The sequence below is a fragment of the Heterodontus francisci genome, chromosome 1 (genome assembly GCF_036365525.1).
Source record: "Heterodontus francisci isolate sHetFra1 chromosome 1, sHetFra1.hap1, whole genome shotgun sequence".
NCBI classification, from domain to species: Eukaryota; Metazoa; Chordata; class Chondrichthyes; order Heterodontiformes; family Heterodontidae; genus Heterodontus; species Heterodontus francisci.
In genome coordinates this window covers 193,715,476-193,735,253 of record NC_090371.1, presented here as the reverse complement: position 1 = coordinate 193,735,253, position 19,778 = coordinate 193,715,476, and the positions used below count along the sequence as shown (strand labels likewise).

At 43.7% G+C, this 19,778-nt stretch overlaps 1 protein-coding gene across 3 annotated transcripts in view; it reads left to right on the top strand.

Annotated features, from left to right (window-relative positions):
- Positions 1-19,778, top strand: part of acox3 (acyl-CoA oxidase 3, pristanoyl) — a 192,686-nt gene that overhangs the window by 92,765 nt on the left and 80,143 nt on the right. For all 3 annotated transcript variants that reach the window (XM_068039930.1, XM_068039922.1, XM_068039915.1), the window contains 2 exons: positions 5,289-5,411; positions 16,547-16,654. In XM_068039930.1, the coding sequence (XP_067896031.1) occupies positions 5,289-5,411; positions 16,547-16,654 (231 nt within the window). The remainder of the gene's footprint in view (positions 1-5,288; positions 5,412-16,546; positions 16,655-19,778) is intronic.

Genomic DNA, 19,778 nt, shown 5'->3' with positions numbered 1-19,778 from the left:
TGTATAACACTGTGCCACCACCTATGGTGGGTCTCTCCTGCTAGTTGGACAGGACATACCCAGAGATGGTGATGTAGGAGTTTGTGATATTGGCCGGAAGGTATGATTCGGTGAGTATGACTATGTCGGGCTATTGCTTGACCAGTCTGTGGGACCGCTCTCCTAATTTTGACACGTTCCCAGATGTTAAGAAGGAGGCCTTTGCAGGGTCATCTGGGGCAAGGTGTGTCGTTGTTTACAGTGTCTAGGTCAGTGCCAGATGGTCCGTCCAGTTTTATTCTTCTTTGATTTTTCTGCAGCGGTTTGGTACAACTGAGTGGCTGGCTCGGCCATTTCAGAGGGCAGTTAAGAGTTAGCCACATTGCTGTGGGATTGGAGTCATATGTAGGCCAGACCAGGAAAGGACAGCCAATCTTGTTCCCTAAAGGACATGATTGAACCAGTTGGGTTTTTACGACAGCCTGGTAGTTTCAAGGTCACCATTACAGAGACGAGCTTTTTTATCCAGATTTATTAATCAATTGAAATTGAATTTGAATTCCACCAGCTGCCATGGTGGGATTCGAACTCATGTCCCCAGAGCATTAGTCGGGGCCTCTGGATTACTAGTCCAGCAACATTATATACAGCCAGAGCAGACACAAGCATGGAGTTCCTAAGCTAATGAGGCAGAGATGTAATAATGCTTTCCAACTCATATTGCTCAATTTATGCTGGTGGGACACCCTATTGGAGCAGTGCCCAGTGCAACTGAGCCTTAGGCACTGCATCTATCCCTGTTAAGATTGGTGGGTATGGAAAGGCAGCAAGGAAGAAAACTAAGTTAGATATACAATATGATCTTCAGGGGTAGAAGACTATACACTGAAGGTGTCGCAGGTAGTGGCCAGTACCACTACTGGAGGTCTCTCAGCAGCAGCTTGTTTGCCAATATTGTGTCTAAGGGCAAGGCTCTACCATAGGGCAGGTTTGCTCCTAGGGTACGTTGGGCTAACTTAAATGTGTGGAATGTGCAAAATCGGCCTAATGTTCTGGTCAAGTCAAAAGTATGTTCCTCCTAATTTGCACCAAGGCGGGTGGGGTGTTGTAGGGAAATCAGCCCATTATGTCTCTAGATAGATACAATCCCCACCGAGCACACTATCCCCACTTATCCTGGACACACTCCTATGTTGGGCAAATCATGTTATCCATTTGTCATTGCCATGTGTCATTACAAAGGCATCATTTAAACCATATTAAGTGTGGCAATTATTTTGGGAAGTTCAAGTAGCTGTTCACAATCTCTTTAAATTGCAGTTATTTCCTATTTTCGATCACAAATTCCAGGCTCTCTTTTACGATCAGGTTAATCTCACCTTCTGACTGTAATTAGAACAGCTTAGAACGCAACAGCAGCCCCACTATATCCAGGCCCCCCGGGATCTCTAGAACTCTTGCAAGTCCTTCCTGCTGGCTTGTTGAGCTCCTCGTCGTTACAGGGGATAATGCATGACTACTTTTTAATCTCGCACTGCGTTGCCCACCAACATCAAGATATTGGGCATCTGATACTGTTGTAAAGTTGTCTTTATAATGTTTGCAGTCACATTGTAGCTGGTGCAAAATGGAAGTAATTTGAGACTGTCACATCCTATAGCTGGGTCTAACATTGCCTGCCTAAGTATGATTTGAACCCTGACTTCTTGCATGGGCAAATACATTTTTGCACCAAAATACTTGTTAAATTTCTTCTTCACAGCTTCCACCACATATATCAGGCAAATTGCACTGACATCAACATGCCCACTATGAGCGGTAGAAACTGTACCAACTTGGAGGTCCACTTCTACCAAAGAGCAGTGAAGAATTCATTTACAGTCACTATGTAGCGATAAGTTATTATTTAAGCACTGGCGCCAGATTCACCAAGGGCTAGATTTTATGCTGTTCCCTCTAGGCAAGTTTGGAGGTGGGGAGGACATTTATCGGGCAGGATGGTGGCGGGTGGGGACCCCACCACCTTCCCACCTTTACCCCAATTAAGTCCGTGGAGGGAAGGCCCGTGGATGACCTTCTCAGCCCACTGCCAATTGAGGCCCTTAAGGAGCTGTTCCCGCTGCCACTGGTAATAACCCAGTGGCAGGTGGGCCTGTCACCACGCGGGGAGCACGACATGCAAACCTGTGTGGGTTACTTGCTGGCTCCCAGGACGGAGAGGAGGGGGTGGTTGGGGTGTACCTCATTCAAAGGCACTCCGTGCCTGATCGAAGGACCCAGCATCGGGAAGCAGAGAGGGGTGAGAGCCACCCTCCTGCCCTTGCTGCCGAACCCCCCTCCCCCAATACCCCCTCCCCCTTGAGCCCGCGACACAAAACTCCTCCCAGCATCATTTGCCTGAGTCTGGGTTCCAACACCAACCCGAGCCTCGGGTGGGTGTCAATCTCACAGCAGATACCGCCTCCCCAGTGGCGCTGGGCAAAAGAGCTGCTGTTCTCAAATCGGACTTCCATCCCCGGGGTCCTGATCGCATGAAAGGCCCAACGGTCACCTTTCAGCTTCCTGATTGGCATGTAATTTCAGCAGGCCTTCCTGGAGGAGGCAGCGCAAGTCTCTTGCCAGCTCTCCAGCCGGTGGCTGAGACCCCTGTCGCCTCCATAAAATTCCCCCCTACATTACTGTGTTGGGTCAGCATTTGATCGGCATGTGCAATAAAACATCCACCTTCTTAAGACATAGCCATATGTCTATGATTCACACAGAAATGGTGCAGTTGCTCAGAAACTTATGGCTATTAGTAAGGGATCTATTTGGAAGAGTTGACGACAATTAGCTTCCATGTTCTTGATGAAAAGTTAGGGACAGATATGCACAGAAATTAGAGGATTTTTTTTTCATACAGTTCCTCCATCCTCTAATTTCCAGAGTGTTGCATAGATAAAGTTATAAAACAGTTATTTTCTATACTTGCCTCAGAAATCATGATTCTTGGACCTCCTGGAATCAAACAGTGAACATCTGATCTTGTTGCCCGTTAGTGAAATCTGCTATCCTCACCTCAAGAAACTTTTAATAACCAGCTTTTGAAAACAAAAGGCTCTTGGCCAACAGCATATTTTCTACTTGATGGTTTTCAGAAAATTTTTCATGATTAAGATGTATAATGCAAAGTAAAAGCTTTGATATTTCTGAGATATATCAGTCTGCAACATGTGATGTCGCTTTATATATTGGAGTGCTTTCATTGGAAGGTCATTGGCGAAAAGTCATTGACAAACAGGATTAAGGAGAATCCCAAGGCTTTTTATACGTATATAAAGAGCAAAAGGGTAACCAGGGAAAGGGTGGGCCACTCAAGGACAGAGGAGGGAATCTATGCGTGGAGCCAGAGGAAATGGGCGAGGTACTAAATGAGTCCTTTGTATCAGTATTCACCCAAGAGAGGGACTTGGTGGATGATGCACCTAGGGAAGGGAGTGTAGATAGTCTGGGTCATGTTGAAATCAAAAAGGAGGAGGTGTTGGGCGTCTTGAAAAAAATTAAGGTAGATAAGTCCCCAGGACCTGATGGGATCCACCCCAGAATACTGAGGGAGGCAAGGGAGGAAATTGCCGGGGCCTTGACAGAAATCTTTGTATCCTCATTGGCTACAGGTGAGGTCCCAAAGGACTGGAGAATAGCCAATATTGTTCCTTTGTTTAAGAAGGGTAGCAAGGATAATCCAGGAAATTATAGGCTGGTGAGCCTTATGTCATTGGTAGGGAAATTATTGGAGAGGATTCTTCGGGACAGGATTTACTCCCATTTGGAAACAAATGGACTTAATTAGCGAGAGGCAGCATGGTTTTGTGAAGGGGATGTCGTGTCTCAGTAACTTGATCGAGTTCTTTGAGGAAGTGATTGATGAAGGAAGGGGCAGTAGATGTTGTCTACATGGACTTCAGTAAAGCCTTTGACAAGGTCCCTCATGGCAGACTGGTACAAAAGGTGAAGTCACACAGGATCAGAGGTGAGCTGGCAAGATGGATACAGAACTGGCTCGGCCATAGAAGACAGAGGGTAGCAGTGGAAGGGTGCTTTCCTGAATGGAGAGCTTGACTAGTGGTGTTCCGCAGGGATCATTGCTGGGACCTTTGCTGTTTGTAGTATATATAAATGATTTGGAGGAAAATGTAGCTGGTCTGATTAGTAAGTTTGCGGACGACACAAAGGTTAGTGGAGCTGCGGATAGTGATGAGGATTGTCAGAGGATACAGCAGGAGCCATGGATGGAGAAATGGCAGATGGAGTTTAATCCGGACAAATGTGAGGTAATGCATTTTGGAAGGTCAAATGCAGGTGGGAAGTATATAGTAAATGGCAGAACCCTTAGGAGTATTGACAGGCAGAGAGATCTGGGCGTACAGGTCCACAGGTCACTGAAAGTGGCAACGCAGGTGGATAAGGTAGTCAAGAAGGTATTCGGCATGCTTGCCTTCATCGGTCATTTAAACTGAAGGAATAGGATTTTAGTCTGTTTTTATTATCTCTCAAAATTCTAAGAAAAAGTCAAGCCAAAACAGAGATCTCTGGTGATTTAAATTGAAGAAAGGAAAGTTAGACTGTGACAATCTTTTATCCCTAAAAAACTCTAAACTCAGATTGTTGATATTTGCTGGAGAAGGAAAGCAACATTCTGTGAGGACTTCGAGCAACATCCTTTAATGACTTCAAGCAACATTTGCAAGGATTCTAATTTTTCTATTTTAAATGTTGTTTATATCTTCATAGTGTTTAAGAATTTAGTTCTTCTAATTAAAGAGTTAATTTATTGATTTAAAGACACCTGGTTTGGTTAGCCTCATTTGGGTTTGGTACAATTTGGTTGGGTCTTTCTTTTATTTAGAAAGTTTTAAATGATATGTTAGCCGATATGTGAAGTGACGGGATTGAAATAATTGCGTTGGTCCCACCACAATCAGAATCATATATTTTTATTGGGGTCTTTGACAGGAGCGGTCGGTCGTAACAATAGACTAAAAAAAACTAAAAAGTTGTGAGCAAATAAAGTATAATGCTAAATGTGTTGTCTTTGGTTATGGCTGAAACACTTTTTGTTTTAAGCTTCTCATCAGCCCATATTTTCCATTTGCATTGCTGGTGTCATTCATTGATTAGGTGTATTCAAAAACCAAAAAACTACCAAAAAGCTGACAGATCAGACATGCTTTGTTTCCTTAATTTGTACACGTCTTGGAACGATTAGATTACAAGCTACTGAAATAACTGGGAGTAATATTATTCATCTTCAAATATAATTTGCATTGCAGTGAATCGTCTTGGGGATATTAGAAATGACAATGATCCTAACTGTACGTATGAAGGTGACAATAATGTCCTACTACAACAAACCAGCAACTACCTTCTCAGTTGGATAAAAGCAAAACACCAAGGTTAGTTTAACGTCATGTTACAATTCATTCATTTTCTTCAACAATAACAGAATTACTGTACCTGTGTTAGATCCATACAAAATATTAAACTCTCAAACATCTGCTATCGGTTATAATGAGAAGGATTATAATGATTATCCTCTGATCTACAAAAAATATACTTGCGAAAGAAAGGGATGTTATTTTTTATTGATTCTCAGGATGTGGGTGTTGATGCAAGGCTGGCATTTATTGCCCATCCTAGTAGCCTGAGAGGGAATGATGCCTTTTTGAACAACTGCACCTTATTTTTTATAGCGGTTTGATATGACTGAGTGGCTTGCCAGAACACTTGAAAGAGCAGGTAAGAGTCACCTATGTTGATGTGGAACTGAAGTCACAATAGGCCAGACTGGGTAAAGAAGGTTGATTTCCTTCCCTAAAATGAACATTTACAACAATCCATCAGCTTCATGGTCGCTTTTACTGATGCCCACATTTTATTTCCAGTTTTTTTTCTAATGGAATTCAAATTTTTTTAAACTGCCATGGTGAGATTTTGACTCACATTCTCTGGATTATTAGTTCAGACCTCTAATCTACCAACATAACCACTAAACAATTGTACTCTGAAAAGAACATTGCTGAATCAAAGTGGGAAGTGCCCTGATTATATTGAAATACACAGTTCATTAAAGGTCATTACAGTTCAATAAACTTACTAAAAATGTTGCTGATAAGTTTATAGGTTTTGCATAATGATTCCCCCTTTCAGAATGGTAAACATACTTGTCAAGAACAACAGAGGACTAGCTAGTTTTGATAAGCAGTGTGTTGCCACAGATCTGGATAATACTGTGTCTGAAGATGTGTCAGTCTGGATTACTAAAATGTGAATTTTATTTCAGTCTGGTTCCTAAATGCTAAATTGATTCATTTTTTTAAAAATAGATTCATAGAGTCATTTACCACGTAGAAGGAGACCATTTGGCCCAGCTGTCTGCAAAGCAGGACAGTCAGTCCCTCTTCCCATTCGAAGCCTGTAGCCCTGCAAGTTTATTTCTTTCAAGTGCCTATCCCGTTTTCTTTTGAAATCATTGATTGTCTCTGCTTCCACCGCCCTCATGGGCAACAAGTTCCAGGTCATTACCACTCGCTGTGTAAGAAAGGTTCTTCCTCATATTCCCCCTGCATCTCTTACCGAAAACCTTCAATCTGTGTCCTTTAGTCCTTTTACCATCAGTTACTAGGAACAGCTTTTCCTTGTCTAATTTAGCTAAGCCTGTCATAATCTTGTGCCCTTATATCAAATCTCCCCACAATCTCGTTTGTTCCAGGGAGAACAAGCCCAGCTTTTCCTACCTAGTCTTGTAACTAAAATTCCCCCATCCCTGGAATAATTCTGGCAAATCTGCTCTGCGCCCTCTCAAGGACTCTCACGTCTTTCCTAATGTGTAGTCACCAGTGTAGTGAACTGGACACAAGACTCTAGTTGGGGCCCAACCAGAGCTTTATAAAGGTTCAGCATAACTTCCCTGCTTTTGTACTCTGCTTCTATTTATGAAGCCCAAGATCCCATATGCTTTGCTAACCACTCTGTCAACCAGTCTTGCCACCTCAAAGATCGATGCACATGCACCCACTGTAAAATCTTTAGAACTGTGCCATTAAGTCTATATTGCCTCACCCTATCGCTTCTGCAAAAATGCATCACTTCACACTTGTCTGTATTAAATTCTATCTGCCACTTGTCTGCCCATTCTGCCAGCCTATCTATGTCCTGTTGCAGACAGTTTATATCATCTTCACTGTTTACAACTCCTCCCAAGTTTGGTATCATCAGCAAATTTTGAAATTCTATTCTGTCCGATGTACAAGTCATTTATATATAGGAAAAAAAGCAGTGGACCTAACACTGACTCTTGGGGAATACCACTGTCTACCATCCTCCAGTCTGAAAAACAACCATTTACTGTGAATTACTGTTTTCTGTCCTTAAGCTGATTTTCTTTACGCCATTGGACACTGACCCTCCTATTTCATGATCCTCAATTTTGTTAACCAGCCTTTTATGTGGTACTTTATCAAATTCTTTCTTAAAATCCATATAGACAACATCCACCACATGCCTTTCATCAACCATCTCTATTGCTTCATCAAAAAATTCAATTACATTAGTCAAGCATGACCTACATTTTACAAACCTGTGCTTAATTAACTGAAACCTGCAAGTTTTTTTTTATTTGTTCATGGGATGTGGGTGTCGCTGGTCAGGCCAGCATTGTATTGCCCATCCCTAATTGCTCTTGAGAAGGTGGTGGGAAGCTGCCTTCTTGAACCACTGCAGTCCTTGTGGGGCAGAAACACCCATAGTGCTGTTAGGAAGGGAGTTCCAGGATTTTGACCCAGTCACAGCGAAGGAACAGTGATATAGTTCCAAGTCAAGATGGTGTGTGGTTTGGAGGGGAACTTGTAGGTGGTGATGTTCCCATGTATCTGCTGCCTTTGTCCTTCTAGGTGGTAGAGATCGCAGGTTTGGAAGGTGCTGTCTAAGGAGTCGTGGTGCGTTGCTGCAGTGCACCTTGTAGATGGTACACACTGCTGCCACTGTGCGTCAGTGGTGGAGGGAGTGAATGTTTGTGGATGGGATGCCAATCAACTGGGCTGCTTTGTCCTAGATGGTCTCAAGCTTCTTGAGTTTGTTGGAGCTGCACCTAAACAGGCAAGTGGAGAGTATTCCATCACACTTGTGCCTTGTAGATGGTGGACAAGCTTTGGGAAGTCAGGAGGTGAGATACTCACTGCAGGATTCCTAGCCTCTGACCCGCTCTTGTAGCCACAGAATTTATATGGCTACTCCAGTTCAGTTTCTGATCAATGGTAACCTCAGGATGCTGATAGTGGGGGATCAGCGATCGTAATGCCATTGAATATCAAGGGGAGATGGTTAGATTCTCTCTCGTTGGAGGTGGTCATTGCCTGGCACTTGTGTGGAGCGAATGTTACTTGCCACTTAGCAGCCTAAGCCTGGATATTGTCCAGGTCTTGCTGTATTTCTACATGGACTGCTTCAGTATCTGAGGAATCGCGAATGGTGCTGAACATTGTGCAATCATTAAGGAACATCCCCACTTCTGACCTTATGATTGAAGGAAGGTCATTGATGAAGCAGCTGAAGATGGTTGTGCCTAGGACACTACCCTGAGAAACTGCTGCAGTGATGTCCTGGAGCTGAGATGATTGACCTCCAACAATCACAACCATCTTCCTCTGCGCTACGTAGGACTCCAACCAACGGCGAGTTTTCCTCCTTATTCCCATTGACTCCAGTTTGGCTCGGGCTCCTTGATGCCAGACTCGATCAAATGCTGCCTTGATATCAAGGGTAGTCACACTCACCTCACCTCTTGAGTTCAGCTCTTTTGTCCATTGATCTTTTGTTGATTTTTTTCCCGATTATTGTTTCTAAAACCTTACCCACCACTGATGTTAAACTTGCAAATCTTTATGATGAACTATATTAACAGTTTATGTTGGTTTCATGCTACAGTTGAAAATGGAGTAAAGAATAATGTAAAGATATTCCACGATAATGCAACAATGGTATCAGTGAAATATTATGAGGCCAAACCATATCACAAATTCAGAAGTATTCCACTTTTGGTCGAGTAGTATGATCTGTAATACTTCCCAATTTTAGAATAAACTTTTGTACAGTCCTACAGAATCATAAACCATTTAACATGGTAGTGATGCAGCTTGAAAATAAATTGTGTCTTTATGACATTTGTTTCACAATTTCTTCTGGTTATAGTTAATTTTATAAATGATTTATGTGAATATATACTTATTGTATAATATCAGGAATGTTCTTTCTGAAAGTTCTTTCCAAATTTATATTCAAGATATAAATTTTCATGGCACAAAAGTGTTTGTGAGGTCTAAGTTCAACATTGGTGTGCCTGATTTCCAGGCATGAAATGGATGTAACAATAACTAATTTAGCAGGGCAGAAACATAGAAAATAGGAGCAGGAGTAGGCCATTCGGCCCTTCGAGCCTGCTCTGCCATTCATTATGATCATGGGTGATCATCCAGCTCAGTAACCTGTTCCTGCTTTCTCCCCATACCCTTTGATCCCTTTAGACCCAAGAGCTATCTGTAACTCCTTCTTGAAAACATACAATGTTTTGGCCTCAACTGCTTTCTGTGGTAGCGAATTCCACAGGCTCACCACTCTCTGGGTGAAGAAATTTCTCCTCATCTCAGTCCTGAAAGGTTTACCCCGTATCCTTAGACTATGACCCCTGGTTCTGGACTCCCCCACCATCAGGAACATCCATCCTGCATCTACCCTGTCAAGTCCTGTTAGAATTTTATAGGTTTCTGAGATTCCCCTCTCATTCTTCTGAACTCCACCGAATATAATCCTAACCGATTCAATCTCTCCTCATACGTCAGTCCCACCATCCCAGGAATCAGTCTGGTAAACCTTTGCTGCACTCCCCCTATAGCAAGAACATCTTACCTCAGATAAGGAAACCAAAACTGCACACAATATTTCAGGTGTGGCCTCACCAAGGTTCTGTATAATTGCAGCAAGACATCCCTGCTCCTGTACTCGAATCCTCTTGATATGAAGGCCAACATACCATTTGCCTTTTTTACCGCCTGTTGGACCTGTATGCTTACCTTCAGCGACTGGTGTACGAGAACACCCAGGTCTCGGTGCATATTCCCCCCTCTCAGTTTATCGCCATTCAGATAATAATCTGCCTTCCTGTTTTTGCTACAAAAGTGGATAACCTCACATTTATCCACATTAGACTGCATCTGCCATGCATTAGCCCACTCACTCAACTTGTCCAAATCACCCTGAAGACTCTCTTCATCCTCCTCACAACTCACCCTCCCACCCAGTTTTATGTCATCTGCAAATCTGGAGATATTACATTTAGTTCCCTCATCTAAATCATGAATGTATATTGTGAATAGCTGGGGTCCTAGCACCAATCCCTGCGGTACCCCACTAGTCACTGCCTAACATTCGGAAAAAAGACCCATTTATCCCGACTGTTTGTTTCCTGTCTGCCAACCAATTTTCTATCCATCGCAATACACTACCCCCAGTCCCATGCGCTTTAATTTTACACGCTAATCTCTTATGTAGGACTTTGTCGAAAGGCCTTCTGAAAGTCCAAATAAACCACATCCACTGGCTCCCCCTCATCAACTCTACTCGTTACATCCTCGAAGAATTCTAGTAGATTTGTCAAGCATGATTTCCCTTTCGTAAATCCATGCTGACTCTGCCCGATTCTACCACTGTTCTCCAAGTGCTCTGCTATTAAATCTTTGATAATGGACTCTAGAATTTTCCCCGCTGCCAACATCAGGCTGACTGGTCTATTACTCCCCGTTTTCTCTCTACCTCCCTTTTTAAATAGTGGGGATACATTAGCTACCCTCCAATCTGTAGGAACTGTTCCAGAGTCTATAGAATCTTGGAAGATGACCACCAATGCATCCACTATTTCGGGGGCCACTTCCTTAAGTACTCTGGGAGGCATACCATCAGGCCCTGGGATTTATCGGCCTTCAATCCCATCAATTTCCCCGACACCATTTCTCTACTAATACTGAGGCCTATGCCCAATCTGCATGGCTTTTTGAACTGCTGCTAAGTTGGTTAGGGTCCTTTTTTGGTTAGCTCTGGCAGGCGCCTGAAATAAGCACAGGCCTTTTCTCAATGTTGAGGTTCCTGCGTCCATTTCCTACATGGATACCTAAATTTGCAAGCTCTGGCCACTATTTCCAGGGCTTCAGCTGCCTAACCAGCAGCCCTAAAATGTCTTTTTTAGTGGAGTGATCCTCCTGGTCCCACATACAGAACATTAAAATAAAAGCAAAATACTGCGGATGCTGAAAATCTGAAATAAAAACAAGAAATGCTGGAACCACTCAGCAGGTCTGGCAGCATCTGTGACAGATGCTGCCAGACCTGCTGAGTGGTTCCAGCATTTCTTGTTTTTATAACTACAGAACATTTCTCCCCACCTCCCAACCATCACCCCAAACTTGCTTTGGCACTGGCCGAAATTGGTTAGGCCTTGAAAGGTGAGCTGCGTAAGAGCATCCACTTGTGCCCCAGGTCACCTGAATTATGATGATGAGACCCAAGTATGAATTTAGGAAGTTAGGAACATAGGAAGATGGGAACCGGAGTAGGCCACTCAGCCCCTCAAGCCTGTCCCGCCATTCAATGAGATCATGGCTGATCCGCGGCCTAACTCCATATACCTGCCTTTGGCCCATATCCCTTAAAATCTTTGCTTAACAAAAATCTATCTATCTCAGATTTAAAATTAACAACTGTTCCAGCTTCAACTGCTGTTTGTGGGAGCGAGTTCCAAACCTCTACCACCCTTTGCGTGAAGAAGTGCTTCCTAACATCTCTCCTGAACGGTCTGGTCCTAATGTTTAGACTATGCCCCCTCGTTTTAGAATCTCCAACCAGTGGAAATAGTTTATCTTTATCTAGCCTGTCTTTTCCTGTTAATATCTTGAAGGCTTTAATCAGATCACCCCTTAACCTTCTAAATTCTAGCGAAAACTGGCCTAATTTGTGTAATCACTCCTCGTAACTTAACCTCTGTAGTCCAGGGGTTCTTGTAAACCTATGTTGCACTCCCTCCAAGGCCAATATATCCTTCCTAAGGTGTGGTGCCCAGAACTGCTCACAGTACTCCAGGTGGGGTCTAACCAGGGTTTTGTACAGCTGCAGCATAACCTCTGTGTCTTTATACTCCAATCCTCTGGACATAAAGGCTGGCATTCCATTAGCCTTTTTGATTATTTTCTACACTTGCTCATGACATTTTAAAGATCTATGCACCTGAACCCCCAAGTCTCTTTGGACATCCACTGTACTTAAACTCTTCCCATTTATAAAGTACCCTGCTCTGTTGGTCCAAAATGGATAACCTCACACTTGCCCGCATTGAAATCCATCTGCCACAGTTTTGCCCACTCACCTAGTCTGTCAATATCTCTTTGCAATTTTATGCTATCATTTAGACTGTCTACAATGCCGCCTAACTTTGTATCATCAGCAAATTTGGATATATGACTTACTATGCCATCATCCAAGTCGTTAAGAATAATTGAGGCCCCAACACAGATCCCTGCGGGACACCACTCGTCACATCCTGCCAATCGGAGTACTTACCCATTATCCCCACTCTCTGTCACCTACCACTCAACCAACTTTTTAACCATGTCAACAATTTGCCCTCAACTCTATGGGCTTCTACCTGAGTTAACAGTCTCTTATGTGGGACTTTATCAAATGACTTCTGGAAGTCCATATAAATAACATCCATGGAAACTCCCCTGTCCACTACCTTATTCACCTCTTCAAAAAATTCAATGAGATTTATCAGGCATGACCTTCCCGTCATGAATCCATGCTGGCTGTCCCTGATTAACTGAAATATTTCTAGGTGTTCATTCACCCTATCCTTGATTATAGACTCCAGCAACTTGCCCACCACAGATGTCAGGCTAACTGGTCTGTAATTTCCTTGGTTCCCCCTTTCACCCTTAAAAAGTGGAGTGACATGTACAACTTTCCAATCCAGAGGGACCACTCCTGAATCTAGGGAACTCTGAAAGACTATAGTTAGAGCATCTACAATGTGCTCCCCTACTTCCTTTAACACCCTCGGATGGAAACCGTCAGGTGCTGGGGACTTCTCACTCTTTAGTTCCATTAATTTCCTTGTTACTGATGTTTTACTTACGTTAATTGCATTAAGTCCCTGTCCCCTATCAGCTATTAATTTTTTTGGGACTTCCGGCAAGTTATCCTCCTTTTCAACTGTAAATACTGAGGCAAAGTAATTGTTCAACATGTTTGCCATTTCCCCATTATCAATGACAATATCTCCATTTTCAGCTTTTAGTGGGCCTACATTGCTCTTGACCACCTGTTTTCCCTTTATGTAACTATAAAATCTCTTCTTATTGATTTTGATTTCCTTTGCAAGTTTCATTTCATAATCTCTTTTAGTAGCTCATAAGCTGCTTTGTGACCCTTTGCTGGTCTTTGTATTGATCCCATTCGGCTGGATCTGTGCTGCGTTTTGCATTTTTGTAAGCCATTTCTTTTAGTTTTATGCTATCCCTAATCTCTTTAGTCATCCATGGTTGTCTTGTCTGTGAAGTGGAGCTTTTTCCTCTCGGGTATATACTTGCTCTGTATTTCGTTAAATGTTTCTTTAAATATTCTCCACTGTTCTTCAGTCATTTGACCCATTAACAGATCTACCCAGTTTACCGTGGACAGTCTCTGTCTCATCCCAGTAAAGTCAGCCTTACCCAAGTCTAAAATTCTCGTAGCTGATTCGTGCTTTTCACTTTCAAACACTACCTTGAATTCGATCATGTTGTGCTCACTATTTGATAAATGTTCACGCACAGTTAGGCTACTAATTAAATTTGGCTCATTACTCATAACTAAATCTAATATTGCCTGTCCCCTTGTTACATCTAGGATATATTGCTGTAGGAAATTATCCCGGACACATTCCAGAAATTCACTACCTTTCTGACAGGTGCTAATCTGCCTCTCCCAATCTGTGTAAGTTAAAATCCCCCATTAATACTACTATGCCTTTGTTATACACTTGCCTAATTTGTGCATTTATACAATCTAACACCTCAGAACTGCTACCAGGGGGTCTATACACAACATCCATTACAGTTTTAGATCCTTTTCTGTTCCTCAGTTCCACCCATAAGGTCTCCACTGGATGCTTTCCCCTCATTATATCCTCCCTCACCAATGAGGTGATATTATTTCTAATCAGTAAGGCTACTCCATCCCCTCAGCCATTTTCCCTGTCCGTCCTGTACACTTTATAACCAGGTATATTTAGTTCCCAGTCCCGACCATCCTGCAGCCACGTCTCCGCAATGGCCACCACATCATAATTTTCCATTTGAATTTGTGCCTGCAGTTCATCTAGTTTATTCCTTACAGTCCGTGCATTTGTATATAGAATTCTTATTTGGGCTATACCCCCTAACCTGTCCCTCAGCACTGATGCTTTATTCGTCTGTTTATTATTTCTCTCTTCTGGTTTAACCAGTATACTTCTTGCAGTTTGGTAACAATCAGCCTCACCACTAACCTGCACTCCTACCTTCTGCTTTAACTTCCTGTTTTTCCATGCAACTGAACCCGCCTCACCCCCACTATTTAGTTTAAAGCCCTATCTACAGCCCTAGTTATACGATTCGCCAGGACTCTGGTCCCAGCATGATTCAGGTGGAGCCCGTCCTATCGGAACAGCTCCCTCCTTCCCCAGTACTGGTGCCAATATCCCACGAATTCGAACCCATTTCTCCCACATCAATCTTTGAGCCACGCATTTACCTCTTTAATTTTATTGACCCTTTGCCAATTTGCTCGTGGCTCAGGTAGTAATCCGGAGATTATTACCTTCTTGGTTCTGCTTTTTAATTTAGCCTCTAGCTACTCATATTTCCTCAGCAGAACCTCTAACCTCATTCTACCTATATCGTTGGTACCTACGTGGGCCACGACAACTGGATCTTTCCCCTCCCATTCCAAGTTCCTCTGCAGCCCAGATGAGATAACCTGAACCCTAGCACCAGGTAGGCAACAGAGCCTTCGGGACTCTCGATCCTGGCCACAGAGAACAGTGTCTATGCCCCTAACTATACAATCCTCGATTACGACTACATTTCTCTTTTCTCCCCCCACTTGAACGGCTCCCTGTACCACGGTGTTGTGGTCAGTTTGCTCATCCTCCCTACAGTCCCTGCTCTCGTCCACACAGGGAGCAAGAATCTCAAACCTGTTGGACAAAGACAATGGCTAAGGCTCCTGCAGCACTACCTCCTGGATCCCTCTACCTGCCTCACTCATAGTCGCACACCCCCGTCCCTGACCACTGGCCGCATTCATGGTAGTTAATCTAAGGGGTGTGACTGTCTCCTGAAGCACCGCGTCCAGGTAATTCTCCCCCTCCCTGATGTGTCGCAGTGTCCGAAGCTCAGACTCCAGCTCATCAACTCTGAGCCGGAGTTCCTCGAGCAGCCAACACTTGCTACAGATGTGTTCACCAGGAATCACAATGGGGTCCACCAGCTCCCACGTCATGCAGGTACAACACATCACCTGGCCCTGCATCTCTATTTTATATAATTAGATTTTAATTTGTTATTTAAATTTCCGACTGGTCTTTAGTTTTTAATCTGTAAAATATTTCTCCTATTCATCTTTAATTTGAAATCAACTTCGAATAGGTAATTCAAATTAGCAGTTATTTACCAACCAACGAACCTGCGGTTTTCCTGTGATGACACTCTTTGTTTTATTTTTCACTCTGTTTTTATTCCTCTAAATTACCTAAAAATTAGATTTACACTAGATTCCTTGATTCCCCTTCCAAAAAAAACACTACCTACTATATTAAAAAAGAACTGTAAACCTTTCTCTTTACTTTAGTTACTTACTGAGCTATTTAGAGTTATTCCCTAACAGCTGTTATTCACCAACCAATCATCTTACAGCGTTCCTGTGATGTCACTGTTGACTATTTTTCAAATCTCCGGCGCTGTCTGAGTGAACTCTCTCTCTCTCTCTCTCTCACGGTCTCTTTATACTCCGGCTCCACTCTCGCTGTTTCCCACTCTCTGAGTGAACTCTCTCTCTCTCACGGTCTCTTTATACTCCGGCTCCACTCTCGCTGTTTCCCACTCTCTGAGTGAACTCTCTCTCTCTCTCTCTCTCACGGTCTCTTTATACTCCGGCTCCACTCTCGCTGTTTCCCACTGTCTGAGTGAACTCTCTCTCTCTCTCTCTCTCTCTCACGGTCTCTTTATACTCCGGCTCCGCTCTCGCTGTTTCCCACTCTCTGAGTGAACTGTCTCTCTCTCTCTCTCCCGGTCTCTTTCTGCTCCGGCTCCGCTCCCGCTGTTTCCCGCTCGTTCTTGGGCCTCTGCATTCTGATACACCATCGCTGCATACTGCTGGAATCGCACCTGGTTTCAGGTGCTAATTTAAATCACAATGTGTACATCAAATGCATTTTAATCTAATTTTTTTACATTTTCTTTAATATTAGGTCGTGTTGCTATCAAGTCCCCATTACAATCTGTTGATTTTCTGGAAGATTTCAATTCTATTCTTACACAAAAATTCACAGAGACCACCAAGTGTATGGACTGTTCAGGTAAGATGTTGATTCACTTTGTCAGTAGAGGGCTTGATATTTCAACCAGGTTAGTTTTGAGAAAGTGATTACAATTAATTTTTTGAAGCATTCTCAGAATCCATATTTATAGTTATAAATCCTAGTACTCTATTAGAAATCCTGCATAATCAGTTCCTGGCTCAGTCCAACTACGGACTCTCACTCCACAAATATCAGTCACAGTCTTGCACATTCCAACATTTACTCAGGCCTTCTGTCAGTCTTCTGCATGCCAACTATTTGAAAAAACAACAACTTGCATTTATATAGTGCATTATGTAGAAAAAGTAATTGCACTGGTTCAAGGGAAAATGGACCCCAAGGCAAAGAGAGAAAGAATAGGAAGGGGTGACCAAATAAGAGAGATCTAAGAGGCAGATCTGAAAGAGGGCCTTGAAGGAGATGGTATATCAGAGGGGTACGTGGAGGAAATACAAGAGTATGAGGCCAAGGTGGCTGAAGGTACATTGTCCAATGGTGCGCTGAAGAGGGTAAATACACATGAAGCTGGGTGCAGTTGAATGGAAAGTATGAAAGTGGAGGTGCAGAGAGATTGGAGAAGGTACCAGAAGCCAGCATAAGTAAGTGAAGATGGCCGATGGCTAAGGTGAATTTGGTACAGGATAGGATATGGGAAGCAGAGTTTGGATGCACTGACGTTTGAGGTGGCACATTGGAGGCTGGCCAAGGGTAAACAAGGGTGAAGAGTGACGACAGCATGAATGAGATTTCAGCAGATGAACTGAGGTAGGGCATAGGCCAACGATATTATTAAGGTTGCATGTTGCTAGTATGCAGCATTTTCAATGTAGTGGATATAGGATTGGAAGCTCAGTCCAGGGATGCCAGGGTTGTAAACCATATGCTTTGGCATGCATTAGCAGCAACCAAACGGAGTTGGTGGCAAGGTACGGGGGGCTAAATTGGAGTACTCCCGAAAACAGGCATGGGGAATCGTGATGTATGATTAACCTGTGCCCATTGAGTAAAATGCAAGCAGCTCACCAGCTTCGTGCACAAGTTAAAGCTAGCCTGCACTGCTTAATGGAGAGGCTCATTGTCACTGGAGGAGATGTTGGCAGTAGTGCAGGAAGTGGATCTAACCTGGGAAACAGTGAAGAATGGCACAACATGGGTGAGAGCTGACTCCAAGGTTTTTGGAGGCTTTGGTGGAGGAGCTGGATGTAGGAGAGATGTGCTATATCCACAGGAGTCTCGGAGATATTCAGATGTACTCAAAGAACAGTGGTAGCAGCCAGGAGTCGAGCCCCAAGGATCTGGATGCAGTGCCACAAGAAGATCAAAGGCCTCACACGAGTGGTTAAGGTCAGTGAATGTATCTTCAAATGCCATATCCTACCAACTGCACCACTACCCTCATACTCCTTCATTCACACATCACTCCCCTATCAACAACCTCTGTCAGTCATTGATGTCTAACTCCACTGCACTCTCACACATTTAGCACTGCTGCAAGCCTCAGGCTCACATCACATAGCTTGATCAGACTGCCAGCTATTCAATCATGACAACCACATCAGTCAAACAGATTACATGAAACTGACACGCTTCCCTCTCTCTTACAGGACAAGGTGGCACACAACTGGAGGCAGCAGGATCGAATTGGAGGGGCACAGGTGTGCCTGCATGACCTAATCCCCATGGAGGAGGCGACGCTGGCAATTGCTGGGCTAGTGGCAGGGCTGAATCAATGATGATGACCTGGCTGAAAGAAGGGCAGGAATGGCAGCTCAACATTCCTCGATACAGGGTTTTCAGGCGAGATAGAGAAGGGGATAAAAAAAAAAGGAGGGAGGGTTGTAATATTGATTAAGGAAACAGTTATAGCTGAGAGGAGGGATGATATAACAACATAAGAAATAGGAGAAAGAGTAGGCCATTGGGCCCCTCAAGCCTGCTGTGCCATTCAGTAAGATCATGGCTAATTTGATCATGACCTGAATTCCACTTTCCTGCCTTCCCCCATTACCTTTGACATCCTTGTTAATCAAAATTCTGTCTAATTCAGCCTTGAATATATTCAATGACCTGGCTTCTACTCTATGGGGTAGAGAATTTCAAAGATTAACAACCCTCTGAGAGAAGAAATTCCTCCTCATCTCCATCTTAAATGGGAGACCCCTTGTTCTGAAACTGTGCCCCCTAGTTCTAGAAACATGCTCTTAGAATCTACCCTGTCAAGCCCCATTAAAATCTTATATGTTTCAATAAGATCACCTCTCATTCTTCTAAACTCCAGTGAGTATAGGCCCAATCTTCTCAACCTGTCCTCATGAGACAACCTCTTCATCTCAGGAATCAACCTAGTGAACTTTTTCTGAACTGCCTCCAATGCAAGTTTATCTCTGCTTAAGGTGACCAAAACTGTATGCAGTACTCTAGGTGCGGTCCCACCAACACCCTGCGCAGTTGTAGCAAGACTTGCCTATTTTTATACCCCGACCCTCTTGCAATAAAGGCCGCCATTCTATTTCCCTTCCAATTTACTTGCTGCATGCTAACTTTTTGTGATTCATATATGAGGCCGCCCAAATCCCTCTGAACCACAGCATTCTGCAGTCTCTCTCTATTTAACGAATATTTTGATTTTCCATTCTTCCTACCAAAGTAGATAACCTCACATTTTCCTGCATTATTCTCCATCTGCCAAATTTTTGCCCACTCAATTAACCTATCTATATCCCTTTGCAGACTCTTTGGGCTGGATTTTATGGGCTTCCCTGAGGTGAGGTTGGAGGTGGGGGGGCCAATAGAATCATGACGGATGGTGGGGGGGTGGAGGGTCCAAGTGATCTTGCCGGGGGCCGGGTAGGCCAACGATGGCCTTCCCACCCACAGGCCAATTGAGGTCCTTAAGTGGCCTATTAATGGCCACTTAAGGGCCTCTTCCCACCACCACTGGGATATCTAACCAGCAGCGTGGTGTGTCTCCACCACATGGGATGGGGGGTGCCTTGTAAAACGAGGCACCCTCCCTATGGGCTTGGGGGGAGAGGGGGATGTTCCCTCCTCCGTGGGCAATCTGTGGCCCACGGAGGGGCCTCGCCAGGAAACAGTGCACTCTCCAGGACCCCCCTTCCCC